This window comes from Lactuca sativa, chromosome 2 (genome assembly GCF_002870075.4).
Source record: "Lactuca sativa cultivar Salinas chromosome 2, Lsat_Salinas_v11, whole genome shotgun sequence".
In the NCBI taxonomy this organism is placed as follows: Eukaryota; Viridiplantae; Streptophyta; class Magnoliopsida; order Asterales; family Asteraceae; genus Lactuca; species Lactuca sativa.
In genome coordinates this window covers 212,421,204-212,439,191 of record NC_056624.2, presented here as the reverse complement: position 1 = coordinate 212,439,191, position 17,988 = coordinate 212,421,204, and the positions used below count along the sequence as shown (strand labels likewise).

General features: G+C 35.8%; 2 protein-coding genes across 2 annotated transcripts; one reads left to right on the top strand and one right to left on the bottom strand.

Annotated features, from left to right (window-relative positions):
- Positions 1 to 1,519: 1,519 nt before the first annotated feature.
- On the bottom strand, positions 1,520 to 1,987 carry LOC111912206 (uncharacterized). Its single transcript, XM_023907929.1, has one exon. The coding sequence runs from the start codon at positions 1,985 to 1,987 to the stop codon at positions 1,520 to 1,522; it is 468 nt and encodes a 155-aa protein (XP_023763697.1).
- A 13,910-nt stretch (positions 1,988 to 15,897) lies between these two features.
- On the top strand, positions 15,898 to 17,473 carry LOC111912235 (3-ketoacyl-CoA synthase 12). The gene has a single exon (XM_023907957.3). It carries the CDS (start codon positions 15,937 to 15,939, stop codon positions 17,344 to 17,346), a length of 1,410 nt encoding a protein of 469 aa, XP_023763725.1. The 5' UTR covers positions 15,898 to 15,936; the 3' UTR covers positions 17,347 to 17,473.
- The last annotated feature ends 515 nt before the right edge of the window (positions 17,474 to 17,988 follow it).

Below are 17,988 nucleotides of genomic sequence, written 5' to 3'. Positions count from 1 at the left end.
GCATCTAAGAAGCACTTTAGTCTGAAGCCTTGCGAGGACTCAACTTTTTGGTCAATTTCTGGCTGAGGGTAGCAGTTTTTGGGGAACGTCTTGTTTAGATCGGAGTAATAGATGCACATGCGCCACGAGCCATCGTGTTTCCTAACCATAACGGGGTTGGCAATCCAACTTGGGAAAACTGCTTCTTGTAGTATCCCCTCCTTGGTTAGTTTAGCAACTTCGGTGTTGCTTGCCCTGTTCCTATCTCTCCCTTGAACCCTTTTTCTGTCTGGTTTCTTTAATGCCCGGTTTGATCTTGAGTTTGTGTTCTATGACCTTCCTATCGACCCTACCATGTTCTTAGGGGTCGAAACGAAGACGTGCTTGTATTTTTTCAAGAGGTCGATCAATGCTTGTCTAATGGTCGATGGAAGGTTATTGCCTACATAAACTGGTTGGTCTGAGTACTCTTTATTGATAATTTCATTGCCGCTTGTTGGCTCTACTCGTGATTTCTTTCTTTCATGTACAAGTTCTTTCGGTTGCATGATTTTGTAACATCATAACTCCCTTGGTGTTGTTGCTAAGACTGTTCCTGACCCCTTCGATGTGCTAAACTTTACTATTCCATGCATTGATGACAGGACCAGCCCGAACTTGAGTAGGGTTGTCCGTACATGGATGATTTTATGCTTTGCGGGGTTTCCTTATCACAACAAAGTCTATTAGGATTGTCTTCTTCTTTACTTTTTCATGGCTAATCAACGTGAAAGGAAAATAAATCGTCCCTAGGGGTCATAAGTTGTGTCCTGTGAAGCCTATTAATCTCCCCATTGCAGGCTTGAGGCTCGCTTTCCATCTATCGGGTAGGAGAAAGAAAAAATGCTCGTAGATGATGTCCGTTGAGCTGCCTGTATCAATGCATACTCGGTGGATCGTGACATCTTTGATGGACCCTTGAATTATGAGCAGGTCATCGACTTGCAGCCCATTGGTCGAGGATCCTTTGCTGAAAACGTCAGTCCTTGCATGGATCTGGTGAGATTGTCCATATCACCATGTTCCTCCTGCCTTCCCCGTTTGGAGCATATCATTGGGATTTCGTGAGGTTGATCACGCTCTATGGCTTCATCTTTGGCATTCTCAACATCAAACTTGGCATGAAGGCTTCGTTCCACCTCGATGAGGTTCCCCTTCATTTGTTTTTCTTCCATTTCCCTTTTTAACATTGAGCAATTGATGGTGTCGTGTGTTTTACTCTTGTGGTATTCACAACATCGTCCCTTTCCTCCCTTCACCGGTTGCTTGTCAGAGACTGCATAGACGTCTGGTTGCCTGCCTTATCTTTCATTTCTTTGGAATGGCCTAAAGCGTCCCTGCGAGCGCTTGCCACGCCCAAAGTGCCTGCCCCCGCCTTGTGTCTCTAGGTGAGACGGTGGTGAATTGTGGTGTTTCATGGCCAAGACGGTCATGGCGTTTAGGTATGCCTATTTCGTTGCCTCCCATTCCTTTTGTCTCAGGCAGCGTTCTACTTTTTCTTCTAGCTCTGCCCGTGTTTGTGGCTTTTTCCCATGAGCTTTTGAGAAAGCGGTCCTGGCAGGAGGCCCCATGTGAAGGCGCCTATTATTAAGCCTTCTTCGTGACCTGGGATGTCTAGTGTGGTGTTGATAAACTTGGTGAAGTATTCTCTTACTGTCTCTCCTTTCTTCTGTATGCAGCCAATGATTGACTGCGAATCACCCTTGTATTTACGCAGCAGCATGAAATTCATTAGGAATAAGTATTTTAACTGCCCGAAGTTATAAATTGTCCCTGGTTGCAACGTCTTGAACCACATTCCTGTGTTGACATATAGGGTTTTTGGGAAGTACGTACACCAAAATCGCTCGTCCTGCTTGAGTGTGGTCATCGTCCACTCGTATGTGTCGATGTGGCTATCAGGATTTGTGGTTGTGTTGTAGGTCTTAAGATGTGGTAAATTTGTTGTGTTTGGGATTTCGTAATCCATGAGCTCTTTGGCGAATAGAGATGTTACGCTACGCGACAGGAAGTATTGATTTGGGATAGGAAAGGCACCCTGTGGGTTAAACTGTTAGGCAGTTATGTAAGGTTGCATAAGCATGTTGTTATATGCTGGAGAGTGGCTAGGGTTTAACCCATAGAATGCTTGTTGTGGGAATGGAAATTTTAACATTTTGGTGGAGAGTAGGGGTAAGTTTTGTGCTAGGGGATTATTGAGCACAAGTTGCTGGTTAAGCGGTGGTGTCTGGAGAACCACCAGTTTTCCGCCTACTATCTGGTTTAGCGGTGGCAGTTGGGAGAAAGTCAGTGTGGCACTAACGTCTTCCACCATTATCGGTGTGGTGCTACTTGATATCACCATTAATTGAGGCGTTTGCATCAATGTGCTTTGTGCTGATACGACAATGGAGGAAGTTTGCCCTCCGATGGCCGGTTGCTGTGGTTCAGTTTTTGGAGTGGTGGTTACCGTCGAGCCGACTTTGTGTGGCGTTTCACAGGTGATTACTGTGAGAACCGGGGTGGCAGTTTGTTACAATGACATCATACTTCTGATGGGGTTGGTTGGTGTTCCACTAGTTCCCCCAGTGTTGTCGGACGCAATTCTTTCACTGATGAAGAGTGTGCTTTTAATTAGTTTTTCGTCACACTACGGATGGCGCCAAATGATGTGACCTCGTTCCACTATGACGGTGCTATGTGCTTTTGGTGATTCCGATGAACCTACGAGGTCACAACGAGAAAGGATTAACAACCGTTCTCCAGGAAGAGGCTCCCGAGAAAAATATTTGACGGTCAAGTCAGTGGATAGACTTGAGATTGTATTGTGAGTAAACTGAAAGAGAACGAATTACTTCCCAAGGCACCAGGGGTAGCCTTTTATACTGAATCCTTCTGCTAGTTCGTACGGGACAAGGGCGTCCGACCCAACAGGATCGAGGACGCTGATTAGGCGATCGTGCTCCTTAATTTGTTAGAGCCAATGATTGGTTCAGGCGGTAATGCTCTAAGCATCTTCCTTGTCGATTGAGACGTTTGCAATTTTTTCGGAGTGAAAGGCTCCCCTGGCAGGGCCGAGCCTTTCTCCGTGAGTACCCTGCTCTTCGAGGCGCTAACCGGTGTTAGGTTCCATCAGGCTTAGCCTGCCAGGCGCGACATGCTTTGGCGCATTCTCTAGCGTATTCGGGTGTGGCTTCTTTGTGCGCGCTAGGGATATGTAATCAAATAGTAATTCACTTAAACGGTTTTAATAACAATCTCATGATAATGACAAATAATTGACTTAACCTCCCTATTTATAATTAAGGGGATCGTAATGAAAAACGAAAATAGGAATTTAGGATAGCGCTTAAAAACGCTAAAATATCAAAAAGTACAACAAATATGAAGCCTCTAAAAGGGTCAAAACTGACCCACTTTGTTGCTTTGTCAAAGCGCCCTCTTTGTACCTTCCTTCTTGAGAATTTTCCCCATCAACCAATCGTCTTTGTGGTATTAATCAACGATTTTGGACTTAAATCATTCACAATTATCCAAGGAGGTATCAATCGGAGTTTATCGAGGAAAAAAATCTATTTGGGTCCCAAAATCGTTATCATTCAGAAGGGTGCGATACTCAATAATGGATTTTGTTTTGGAAATGAACAACCGTTTGGAAATGAACATCCTTGTTAGAAACCTTGACCCAGTTACTTCTTTCAAACTTCATTCATATGAATTTTTAGTAAGGATTCCAATGATGGGTGTAGGTTTTAGAAACCAATGGGTTTGACGGCTTCAAGGAGTCCTTATTAGTAATGAGCTTTTAAAGCGTAAACCGAACTGTAATCAGGCTAGGAACCGGTTTCAATAGATTAATTGTATTCAGTTCGGTTCCCGACTCCGCCAATTCATCATTTTTGGTTTTAGGTTCTTTCAGTTCTGGCACGGTTCGGGCTTATTTCGGTTTCGAACACCTTCTTAAATAACACATTTCCTAGTATAACTGAATCAGATGCGGTCGGAACCGACTAGTGGTATTGGATCCGATTCTTGGTTCCCCATTTACTCCTTAATTAGTTTTCGATTCTTCTGGACTAGTTTACCTATTTTACATCCCTAGTCATGATGGAGTCATCGACAAGGGTTTTGAAATTGAGGCAAGGGAACGAGGAAGAGAGAATGGGATAAAGAAAGGAGGGGGTATAAGTTGAGTGAGGTCTTGTTAGATATTTCATTTGTTCATGTTAGTAATTAATGGTCCTGACATAATATAGTTGCTCATAAGGACCATTGACATTACAAAACCTATAGTTAAGGACCATTCGTGTATAAAAAAGTTTCATAAGGTACGTTTGAGGGTGATTTTTAAAACCATAAGTACCATTCATGAAATTTAGTCTAATTTTTATGAGCACAAGATCTACTCTAATTAAAGTTTTTTTGCTACATGCCACACTCTTATTCAATTTGCCAAATAGGAATGACAACAGGGCGGGTTTGCTACATGTTACACTCTCATTCAATTTGGCCCATTGGGTTTCGGGTTTTCCCATCGAGTTTCAGGTATCTTATAGGGTTTACAACAATTCATAATGAGATCTTTATTCCATTTTAGGGTGCCCCTGTGTCTTATAAAAAATACATGTTGTAGCATTCTTTCTAAATTAAAAATATGATGCATCACTTTAATAAAATAATCCGGACTATATTAAAATTTATTTGATTTAAGTTTAGTGTAATATGTCAAAACATAAAAATGATCATTCACACCAGATTGTTAATAACTAAAAAGATTGTTCAAAATAAGTATTTTATCTTTGAATGTGTGCAATTAACATTAAAAGGATTAGAACACACACACACACACACACATATATATATATATATATATATATATATATATATATAGAGAGAGAGAGAGAGAGAGAGAGAGAGATAGAGAGAGGTTCAAGTGTTTAAAGTAATTATTGTGTTATTGTATGCATAAATGTGGGTCAATCAAAATTAAATAATTAAATAAATAAATTAGGTTAATTTAGTAATATGATTAATAACTTCCTAAAACAATCTCTATAATCATGGTATTTACTTTTAACCTAATTTCTTTGGGTTTATATCAAGTTGACTTTTTCTAACCCTAATTTTATCCCCTTCATAAATCAGCCTCACACCCTTACCTTCGAATCGAACGATCGTGGGAGAAACAGGTGCAATCCCAGATTTCCATTCCCGATTTCTAACCCTTTCGCTCCGAATCAACAGATTACATACCAATGGTATAGGTGGATGGGACAACAAATTTCCGGCGATTCCTTTTTGGGTCTAGTCCTCGTCGGTCTTGGTGTGTTCTGTGATGAGTCGATTGGCGATTGAGGAAGCGGGCTCCTTCAGTGCTTGGCTGGACCGAAGAGGAAAAAAGAATGGAAGCATCGGGGTGGGGTTGTTGCTCCGATCGTAGTAGGTCAGGAGATTGGGGGTCTGCTTCATCAGCTCCCCTGTTCTTCTTCTTCTTCTTTATTTTTTTTATTTTCTTTTATTGCTCTTAACTGAAAATGATGAATGGAACGGATGTTTGTGTTGTTTGATTTTGAGGTGATCGACATAAATAAGAAAAACACACACTATAGTGTGTGGTCATTGCAGAAGACGAAGAAGAAGGTGGAGGTGGGTTGTCACAGTCGACTGCTTGCCGATTTGCCTCTCTTTGTCACAGTCGACTACTTACAACTTGCATTGGTTGGAATCGAAGCAGAAACACAAATTACACTCAACTAAATCCCTAGCTAGGTAAACCACATGTCTCTGTTGATATTAACTCAATTAAGCATAACAAAGTTTTTACAACTTTATTTTAGTTCATTTCATTAAAATTAATATAAACTTTAATCTGTTTCTTAGAGATAGTTTTCTACATTTCATACTAATTTTTCTATTCTATTAGAATGGAATCACGAATTCCAATTATGTTGGAATGAAATCAAGAATTCTAATTATGTTGGAATGGAGTATTGATATTTTCTCAGTGATTTATGAATGTTTTACAATTCTTGGTTATTGGTTTTAATGCAATTCAGAAGTCCACATATTTATCCAAAGGAATTTAGTTTTTTCTTTTTCATTTGCTAATTCATTGTTGGAATCTAAACATTATTCTTTTAGAATGTATTAGTGTCGATGTTAGATTTTGATGTTTTTTTTTCCCGTTTTGAAAGTTTTTTTAGTTTTATTCTTTAACAATAAATATAATTCTTAACAATTGTTACATGTATTCTATAAGAAACAATGTATTTTTTGTTTTTATTCTTCAATTGATTGTTTAAGAATTTGTTATTCTACAAGAAGTTCTTAAAGTCATGATCAAGAAATAGGTTCAAGAATATTTTTATTATTTATGGCTCAAGAATATTTTTATTTTTTAGTAAATAATTAAATAAATAAACATATTCTGTCAGAATATCCGAATTAAAATAATTGTAATTTGTAAAATCGGATTTTTAAAATTAATAGAATCTATGATCCCTTAAAATATGCAATTTTCCTTTGTTAAATCTATATTAATTGACTAAAATACTCTTGTAATGAAATAAGATGATATTTTTCAATTATATTTAATTCAATAATATATATTAATCACTTTCTTAAAATAAGTAAAAAATGTTGGCCCACATTTATGCATACAATAACACAATAATTACTTTGAATAGAATAACCTATATATATATATATATATATATATATATATATATATATATATATATATATATATATATATATATATATATATATATATATATATATTAGTTTATAACCGGTAGAAACCACGGTTACAAAATTACTTAAATATTCATAGTAGAAAATTCAAAATTATTAATCAATTATTTTATATAAAATTTTAAAAACATTATTAATTAAGATATTTTTTTTTTCATTTGCTAATTCATTATTGGAATCTAAACATTATTCTTTTAGAATGTATTAGTGTCGATGTTAGATTTTGATGTTTTCTTTCCCGTTTTGAAAGTTTTTTTAGTTTTATTCTTTAACAATAAATATAATTCTTAACAATTGTTACCCGTATTCTATAAGAAATAATGTATTTTTTGTTTTTATTCTTCAATTCATTGTTTAAGAATTTGTTATTCTACAAGAAGTTCTTAAAGTCATGATCAAGAAATAGGTTCAAGAATATTTTTATTATTTATGGTTCAAGAATATTTTTATTTTTTAGTAAATAATTAAATAAATAAACATATTCTGTTAGAATATCCGAATTAAAATAATTATAATTCGTAAAATCGGATTTTTAAAATTAATAGAATCTATGATCCCTTAAAATATTTAATTTTCCTTTGTTAAATCTATATTAATTGACTAAAATACCCTTGTAATTAAATTAGATGATATTTTTCAATTATATTTAATTCAAAAATATATATTAATCACTTTCTTAAAATAAGTAAAAAATGTTGGCCCACATCTATGCATACAATAACACAATAATTACTTTGAATAGAATAACATATATATATATATATATATATATATATATATATATATATATATATATATATATATATATATATATATATATATATATATATACTAGTTTATAACCCGTGGAAACCACAGTTACAAAATTACTTAAATATTCATAGTAAAAAATTCAAAATTATTAATCAATTATTTTATATAAAAATTTAAATACATTATTAATTAAGAGATTTTTTTATTAGTTATGTAAAATTATAATTATTGATTCAAATAAATATGTGGAATTAATTTATCATATATATTAGACTCTTTTTATTTGTGAACAAATGAAAACAATAATATAAAATTTAAAATTTAAATTTAAAATAGAGAATAAATAGATTGACAAATAATATCACATTAATTAGGAGGTTTAATGAATTTAAAATAGAGAATTAATAGAATGACACGTGGCATCATGTTAATTAGGAGTTCTAATATTATGACACTTGGCAAAAGGACTACTCTTTTATTAGTATACTAGTTTATAACCCGTGAGAACTACGGTTATAAAATTAATTCAACTTTCATATCAAAAAATCAAAATTGTTAATTACTTATTTTAAATAAACTATTACTTAAGAGATATTTTCTTAGTTATATAAAATTATAATCTTTCATTTAAATAAATATGTGAGGTTATATAATCTTATAATATGTGTTAATTTTATTTTATTTTTTAATCTAATGAAATTAACTTAATATAATTAGATTGAGAAAATTTAAAATGAAGAATCAATTATTAATTTAATGTAATTAGAGTGAGAAAATTTTAAATTTTAAATTTTAAATAGATAATCAATTATTAATTTAATGTAGTTAGAGTGGAAATTTAAAATTTGAAATTTGAAATTTGAAATGGATAATTAATAGGTTGACAAGTGGCATTATAAGTGATATATAACATTAATGAGGAGTTCTAATTGTATGACACTTGTCAAGAAGAGATTAAACCTATTCTTTTATTAGAATATATATATATATATATATATATATATATATATATCTTTACTATCTTATAAAATAAATCCCACTATTTCTAAAAATAGATTGAATAAAATAATAATATTTTTTAAGACGTCCAAATCATTAAGCTAATTGTACACCTAATCACTAATAAAATAATATTAAAATTTAAACAAACTCCTATAAATCTTCTCTTCTAAGGTTTTGACCAGATCTTTTTTCATCCAAATAAATACTTAACACCCTATAATTTGGTCATTTCATTAATTTTCTTTGTTTTTAATATGACATGTTTCCTAAAACAAACTAATGATTGAATTGAAAATAATCATTCTTTATCGAAAAGAAATTAATTGTCGAAACAAACTATTTGTCGTCCGCCGCTTTGCGCGGGTAAACGGCTAGTATATATATATATATATATATATATATATATATATATATATATATATATATATATATATATATATATATATATATATATATATATATATATATATATATATATATATATATATATATATAGGAGTGTTTATCGCGAGAACATTTGAGAACAAATTTGAAAAACACAATTTTTTTAATTAAAATTATAAAATAATATTCATATAAATAAAAAAATAATTACAAACAATTAAAAAACCCACTAACTAACACCACTCACCACCCAACCAACACCACCAACCACCACCACGCTCCACCGCCACCCAGCACTAACCACCACCACCAATTAGCACCCACCACCCATCAACTCCCACCACCCACTACCACTACCCACCACCACCAACCATCACCACCCAACCACACCACCTACCTCCACCACCCATCATCACCGCCCGCCACCACCACCACACGCCCCACCACCCATCACTAACCACCACCACCAACCACCACTCACCACCCATCATTACCCACCCACCACCAGCACTAACAACCACCTCCGCCATCACCACCCACCACAATCACCACCCAACCACCACCACTACCCGCCACCACCACCCACCTCCACCACCCATCACCGCCGCCCGCCACCACCGACAACAACCACTGCCTACCACCCATCACCACCACCCGCTACCACCACCACCACCCACCACCACCCACCACTACACACCACCCATCACTACCCACCACCCACCCACCAAAACCACCGCCACCACCACCCATCACTATCGACCACCACTAACCACCACCCATCACTACCCACCATCCGCCACCATCATCCATCACTACCCACCATCCACCACCCATCACCACCATCACCACCACCCACCACCCATCACTACCCACCACCCACCATCACCACCACCACCAACCACCAGTCGCCATCACTATCACCACACAACCACCACCACTTACCACCACCACCACCAACCACCAGTCGCCATCACTATCACCACACAACCACCACCACTTACCACCACCACCCACCTCCACCACCCATCATCGTCGTGTGCCACCACCACCAACAACCACTACCTACCACCCATCACCACTACTACCCACCATTACGACCTGCCACTGACCATGACCAACAACCACCACCAACCACCCATCACTACCCACCACCACCACCACCACCAACCACCACCTGCCACCACCATCACCACCCACCACCACCACCACCCGTCACCACCACCCATCATTACCCACAACCCATCACCACTAACTACCACCCGCCACCCCCACAATAACCACCACCCACCACCACCACTCATCACTACCCACCACCACCAACCACCACCCACCACCCATCACTATCCACCACCCACTACCAACCACCACCACCACCACCCCCACCTACAAAACTTTTTGTTATTATGTTTTTGATTCATTAGGTTTTCTCTTGTATATAATCACATGTGATTATATATATCGAGTCACATTTGATTATATGTATCGAATCATATGTGCTTTATATGTTATTAAATACATATAATCACATGTGATTAAATGCACGTGAAAAACTAGTGAATCGAGAATGCAAAAATGAATATTGTCCACGTAAATCATATGTGATTAGATACATATAACTACATGTGATTGCATGTAGTTCATAAAGCTGATATACATATAACAGGCACATAAGGCATCCTTCCTTGATCCTTAGCCCTAATCTAGCATGCAGTTCTCATAACATAAACTTGTATGGGTAATTTGGGAGTACTTACTTGAGCTCAGTTGATTGCATGCACCACACCCTTTTCATTTTCCAAATTTCTTTTCTCTTTTCAAAAAGCTTTTTATAAAAATGATTTTTTTTGAAAATTTTCATACCAAGTCCTCAGTTTGAGTACAGACACACTCGAGAGTATGCCCGAATCGCTCAAACCAAGGCTCTACTACCAACTTGAAACATCGCAAAAATACAGTCTAAAAATTTCATTTTAAATCATTAATGAAAGCATAAATATCATTCATCATATAAAAACCACGAGTCGTGTATCTCAAAAATATCATAAACATCTGTCAATATATCAAAGTCATATGTCAAAACATCAGAGTAAATCATCTCAGACTAAACGTTATGGTGTATGTCATGCAGTCATCCCGAGCTCTTCCCCTTACTTGCAGAAGTACCTGAAACCAAAACTGAAAACTGTAAGCGTGAAGTTTAGTGAGTCTCCCCAAACTACCACATACCATACACATAATCACATAATAGCATACATTGGGCCTTGCCTGCCATTTCGGGCCCCACCCGGTATCGGACGTAGTTCGGAAACGGGCCTCGCCCAGTATCGGACCGAAGTCCGGCATCGGGCCCCGCCCAACATTGAACTGAAGTCTAGTATACATTTAACATATCAACAAGCATATAACATAAACATATAAACATTCCTCGGGATTGCCCCGACATCGGACCGAAGCCCGGAACATATAAACATAACATATAAGCTAAGCATTCCTCGGGCTTGCCCCAACATCGGACCGAAGCCCGGAAGACATAAACAAAAACATGAAGGCACCAATGATCTAAATGAACCAATGACCTAGGGCCAAATCCATAACATGAAGGCCTAAATCTGTAACATGAAGGCTTAAATCCATATATTCTCACCAAGCCCACTAATGGCCCAATTTTCTAATTGGGCCAAACTTCTCAAATGGGCCTTCCTTCAAGTCCAATATGCAATAAAATCCATTATCAGCCCAAAAGAATAATCCACTAAGGCCCATTATCATCTAGTCCAAGGAAATGGCCCGAAAAGGCCCACTGACGCAATGAACACAAGGCATTCCTCTTGAGTTCAGATCGCGAGTCCTAGTGTGAATGCAACGCGTTCCCGATACCTACAAAGGGCGTTCGCGTCCAGTTTTCAAAAACGGGCCATTAAGCACTTAATGCTTAACCCATGCTACCCAATCACAAATCCAAGCTATCTAGGACCTCTAGAAACATAAAGTCACAGACTTGGTGACTTTGCATGTCCCTATAAGTCCAAATCTCAAGAAATAGCAATCAAATTCCATAAATGTGGTCCTAACTCTTGCATAAACCCATTAAGACCTCAAAGATCGAAACTTTATTGATGTATGTCATTAGCATCAACTGTGGCAACCCTAGGCCTAGAAACGAATTTGAGTCATAAAGATCCATTATTAGGACTAAAAAGGTCGAAAACATCATTACACTAGATCTAAGAATACTTGAGGAAAATTGTGAACTTTATACCTTCAAAGAGCCCAAAATGATGATGATATCCCGGATCTATGAGCTCAAGACACTCTAGTTTCTCTTCATTGGCTTCTCCTTCCTTCTTTCAAGATTCTAAGCTCCAAAACAATCTTTACAAGGCCAAACACATACAAGAATGAGAAAAAGAGGCTATCTAGGGTTTTTGAGATTGAGAGGCTGGTAAGGAGGACAGGGCTTGAGTCATAATGTTGTTTATATAGGTCCCAAACCCTAAAAATTAGGGTTTACATTCAACACATGAACGCAGCGCGTTCCTTAGGGGAACACCCCACGGTCGGGCTCCACCTCCAAAATCCAAAGTTGGCAGAAATGGTCCCTTTTCCTCTAAACTTCCTAATAACAAGGTCCAAAAGCAGTAATTCAAAATACAAGGGACCAAAATGTAAATAATACCTGGACTGGGTGTTATAGTAAAAGAAGGGCACCTCGTAGTGAATAAGGTATCTTCTGAAGATAATCTTGAAGATCCACTCACAAAGGTTCTGAGTAGGGGTAAACACGTTTAGCATGCTAGGGGCATAGGTTTGAAAGATGATATTAGTTTCAGTAGTTAGATAGTTAGTTGAAACTTGTAACAAAGTAAATGTAATTGACTTTTAGTGATTAAATAATAGAGAATTATTTATGAGTTTGTTTACTACCTTTTGTCAATTGTTTATTATTTTGTTTCATTTTGCATGTTTTACCTCCCGAATAATTTGATTATTCAAATTCCAAAGTTGTTCGTACTTTTGGAAGTAAGTAGTGAATTAAGACTGTCATGAATTAGATTGTAGATTGTGTAAAGAGTTTTAGACATAGCAATGGTATTGATATATTGTTTATGAGTACTTTGAAATGGAGATTTAAGTATTAGATTAACCCACAGTCAGAGAATTACTTCATGGAATTCATCACTAGTAATTTTGAGACGATAACATCTTATGATCTTGAAACGGAGATATATGAGTTGTGGCTTACAAGTCAGTTATGCATTGATGATATGTAAATGCATCAGTAACTTGATGTTATAAAACGTATTGTTGTGCATGATCTGATGACTAAATGGTGCAAGCATATAAGTCAAAGTTTATTCATTCGTTTTGCCCTAACGGGAAAAGCGATATATTTGGGCCCTTCGGTGATTTGGTTTTGACTTATAGTGTCGATCCTGGCCAGGACTAAATTGATGTGTCCGATTAGAAGTTCTATGTCATTAAAAATCAGAAATCGGGGAACAAAGTATTGGACGATGAGATTGATTTTGTTCCATGTCTCATGTTAGAATGATATCTTGCAGAACGGATGATTATATGATCACTTATCTTAAGACACGTAAATGATTGGGTTAGAGTGCCATAGTGACTTTTGGAAGCTACAATTTGCTGATCATTTTAGAAGTTATACTGGAAATTACAGTTATAGACTTATCCAAGTGGGAGACTGTTGGATTAGATGTCTAAGCTCATAACTGTAATTTGTATAAACTTGAATTGATAGTAGCATAATCCTTTTGGGTTGCCCTCAAACCTAGCAATTGGACATGATGATTTTTGGAGAGAGAGGTTGATTTATTATTTGATTAATAAATTGGAATAAATATTAATATATTATGAGAATAATATATTAATTATAAGTAGTAATATTTAATTAATATTTAATAAGAAATTAATTGGGATTACAAGAATTAATTAAAAGTGTAGGGTCTAAAGTGCAATTGTTCAATAGTTGAACAAAAAGCTCCAGAACCTTCTTGGTAAAGGCATGGGCGATTTCTAGGAATATTCTAGGGTTTCTAGAATATCCCATGTGGATAAATATGGAGCTGGATAATTACCAATTTTTAATATTATTATTATATTTAGATTTGGATTATCCAGGGCTTCCTTGTTGCACTATATAAAAGCCCCTAGGCCTTTGATTTTCGGAACTCATTTTTTTCCTAGGGTTGGCTAAAATTCTTACCTCCTCCCTCATATCTCCTCAATATCCTTCTTGCTAGCTTGGGTATGAATCATTAGAGGCACAACATTTGTGGTGATTGCTTCCAAAGCTTCAACAACACAAGGATCATTGTTATTTGCTATAATAACAATAGAGTATGTAATCCTAAACCCTTTTGTGTGATTTTCAAAAATAACCTAGGGTTTTCAGGGTTCTTATTTTGATGTTCATAGTTATAAGTTCAATAGTGAGTAATATAGATATTGTTTTAGGTTGCATGCACACTTAAGAGTTTTAAGTTTGTTTTGTAATGTCTAAAACTCATCACAAACCTCAATCCATCCCTTATATATATATATATATATATATATATATATATATATATATATATATATATATATATATATCCATGGGCGGATCTAAATTGGATCCCGGAATTCCCTTAAAAAAAATTTAGTAGTATAAGTTTTTCTAGAAAATTTCGTTTATGTTGTGGTCCTTAATATAAATATGTTTAGCGAAAAAATAACAAAAGTTGTAGTTGGTTTAATTGGTTATAGCGATAGTGCGTTTTTTTGGAGGTTCCAAGTTCAAATCTTCTTTCTTAATTTTCTTTTTTTAAGTTTTTGCAGCTATATATAAGGATTTTATATACCATTATACGGATTTTATACATATTATATTATAATGTTGTGAAAATAAAACACAAAAACCGAGTTATCCAAGTTATAAAGCGCTAAATTTTTAACTTGAATGTCTTTATTTTGAATCTCGGCCTTGACACATGTGTATTTTATTTTGTTTATTAGTGTCTATCATATATCCCTTCAACTTGTTTCTTATTTTTTTTATAATTCTAAAATTGTTTCATCGGCCATAACATGAAACATAGCCCTTATACATTTGTTATATAAGCAACATAAGTTTCTCAATTCTCAGCAAGTAAAACTTTCGAATGTGTTTGGGTTTAAACCCGAAATCGAGTTTGAAAAATTGAAAATCCGAAAAACCAAACCCATCGGTTTGGGATACCCTTTAGTTTGACCTTGGCTCTGTCACTGTATATATCACGCCTCTTTAAATAGAATATGAAGTACGCATTGCGTTTGTATACACAGAAGCAGGATTCGGTTCTTAGGAACCTCGTTTACCAACTAGCTCACATTATTACACATAAGATACATGACTCGACCGATTCACGATTTAACTCGACTCGATACTAGTCAAGCATGAACTCGTAAATTTTGACCGAGTCACATCTAAAATCGAGTAATACTCAAAGTCAACTCTCTTCTGGTATAAAATGGCTCGACTTTGTACGATTCAACATGTGACTCATACGAGGTTAACAACTATGATGGTCACTAAATTAGTTTTTGTAAAAATGTTCGTTTTGTGATATATATTAACAAAACTAACATAAAAATTAATCTTTGTAAAAGTATGAACGACTAAAGAGTTAGACTGTTACTATATAATTATATATGTTCTTTTCATTCATATAAAATTTCAAATTCCGGAGGTATGCATACACAATTCCACTCAACGAGGATACACAAAACATTAAACCATTAGGGGTAGGTATAGAATTTTCAAAGAGTCTCTACAACTGAATACATCGTGTAGCGGGTGCAATACTTGCATGATATTACCCCCGACATGATGTGACTTTTATACCCAAGTGCCACATTATTTTAATGTTTTTATTTATTGCAACATTTATTTCAATCTTACCAAGGTTTCTGATGGAAAATACCTTAATATGGTTTCTCACCTAGCTGCCTATATAAATGTTAATATTGAGTCGTATAAACACACACAAACACAGTGAGCATCAAAGGATGCTTGTGATATCGGCATGCCTTTTGGTTCTATCTCTATTATACCTCTTCTATAAACTTATTGATAAAAGAATAAGTCAATCATGTTACATCTTGCATTATGAGTGCTTCAAGCCTACGGAGGACCGGAAAGTCTCCACTGAATTTTCCGGCAAAATGATCAGGAAATGCAAGAATTTGGGAATCGAAGACTACCAATTTCTGTTACGAGCAATAGTTAGCTCGGGTATAGGTGAAGAGACTTACGGCCCTAAAAACTTCTTCTTAGGCCATGGAACTAACTCAAGTCTGAACGACAGTCTGCATGAAATGGATGAGTTCTTTTCAGAAACTCTAGATAAGCTCTTCAGCCGATCTAGAGTTTCTCCACAAGACATTGACATATTGGTTGTCAATGTCTCTGTAATGGCTTCGGTGCCATCACTAACATCTCGTATCATCAAGCATTACAAGATGAGAGACGATATCAAATCTTTTAATCTGTCAGGAATGGGATGTAGTGCGAGTTTGATCTCCATAAACATCGTCCAAAACCTGTTCAAGACTCATCGAAACAAATTGGCTCTTGTCTTAACTTCAGAGTCGATTGCACCAAGCTGGTACAACGGCAACGAGAGGTCCATGATCCTCACCAACTGTTTGTTCCGTTGTGGAGGTGCTTCAGTGCTGTTAACAAACAAAAGAAGTCTACAAAAGCAATCCATGTTCAAGCTAAAGTGTCTGGTTCGAACCCACTTGGGATCAAGCGATGAAGCTTACACATGTTGCAGGCAACAAGAAGATGACAAAGGCCATGTAGGGTTTTTCCTAGGGAAAACATTACCAAGAACAGCAACAAGAGCTCTAACCGAAAACTTAAAAAATATAGCACCAAAGATATTGCCATTAACGGCTCTATTTTGTTTCATTTTGACAGCAAATATCCAGAAATTTGGTGCTAAGTTTTTGCATATTAGGGTTAAACGAAAGGTGATTTTGAACTTCAAGTTGGGTGTGGACCATTTCTGCTTGCACCCAGGTGGGAAGGCGGTGATTGACGGGGTTAAGCAGAGCTTAGGATTAACGGAAGGTGATATGGAGCCATCGAGGATGACTCTACACAGATTTGGGAACACATCTGCAAGTAGTTTGTGGTATGTTTTAGGGTACATGGAGGCAAAGAAGAGATTGAAGAAGGGAGATCGGGTTTTGATGATCGGGTTCGGATCCGGGTTCAAGTGTAATAGTTGTATGTGGGAGGTATTGAGGGATTTGGATGATAAGAACGTTTGGGAGGATTGTGTTGATAAGTTTCCACCAAAATCGTTAACTAATCCATATTTAGAGAAATACGGTTGGATTAATGACGACCCATGGATACCACCACCTGAAATTGTTCAAGCTTTCGCATCAATCGAATCAGGAGATTGAGTTCAATTCGGACGTTTGGATATATAAAAATATGTATAGAGTTTGTGTTATAATTTCATTAATTAAGTTAAAGTTATGTATCTCCGAAAATAGAAATTCGTTTAGTAGAGTTTCTTTTTATGTGTAATTTATTTTGTATTTAGTTAAAGTTTAGTTACCATCTTTAGAAAATTGTGCCGAGGAAAAAAGATGCATATACGATATAATTTGTGTTTTTAAAAGTATCATATAGATGTACAAGTTTATTGATAAATGTACTTCTATAGGGTACAAATGTCTTACACAAATATATCATGTGATAAAAGTCTGGGTATTATATATTTAAGATTTGAATCATATAAATAGATGTCTGTGTTAATTTGTGTTGTCCTTTTTTAAGTATTGATTGTTTAACAAATGCTTACTTTTATCTCTCTTTTTTTTTTTTTTTTTTTGAACCGGCAAATCTAATCTACTTCTAAACTAATACCACCTAATTCCACTTATGTTCACAACGGGACTTGAACCCTCGACCTCAAAGAGGGAGGGCACCACCTGATAACGCTTACTTTTATCTTAATATTTACATTCATCATAATCTTAAAAAACATAGTAAATCTCACCATTTGGATAGCCCACGCCCCTCCGCTACCGGCCAATCAT

What these genes read in the sequence shown, in the direction of transcription:
- LOC111912206 (XM_023907929.1), bottom strand. Translation starts at nt 1,987, where the DNA reads ATGGATTACGAAATCCCAAACACAACAAATTTACCACATCTTAAGACC.
- LOC111912235 (XM_023907957.3), top strand. Translation starts at nt 15,937, where the DNA reads ATGCTTGTGATATCGGCATGCCTTTTGGTTCTATCTCTATTATACCTC.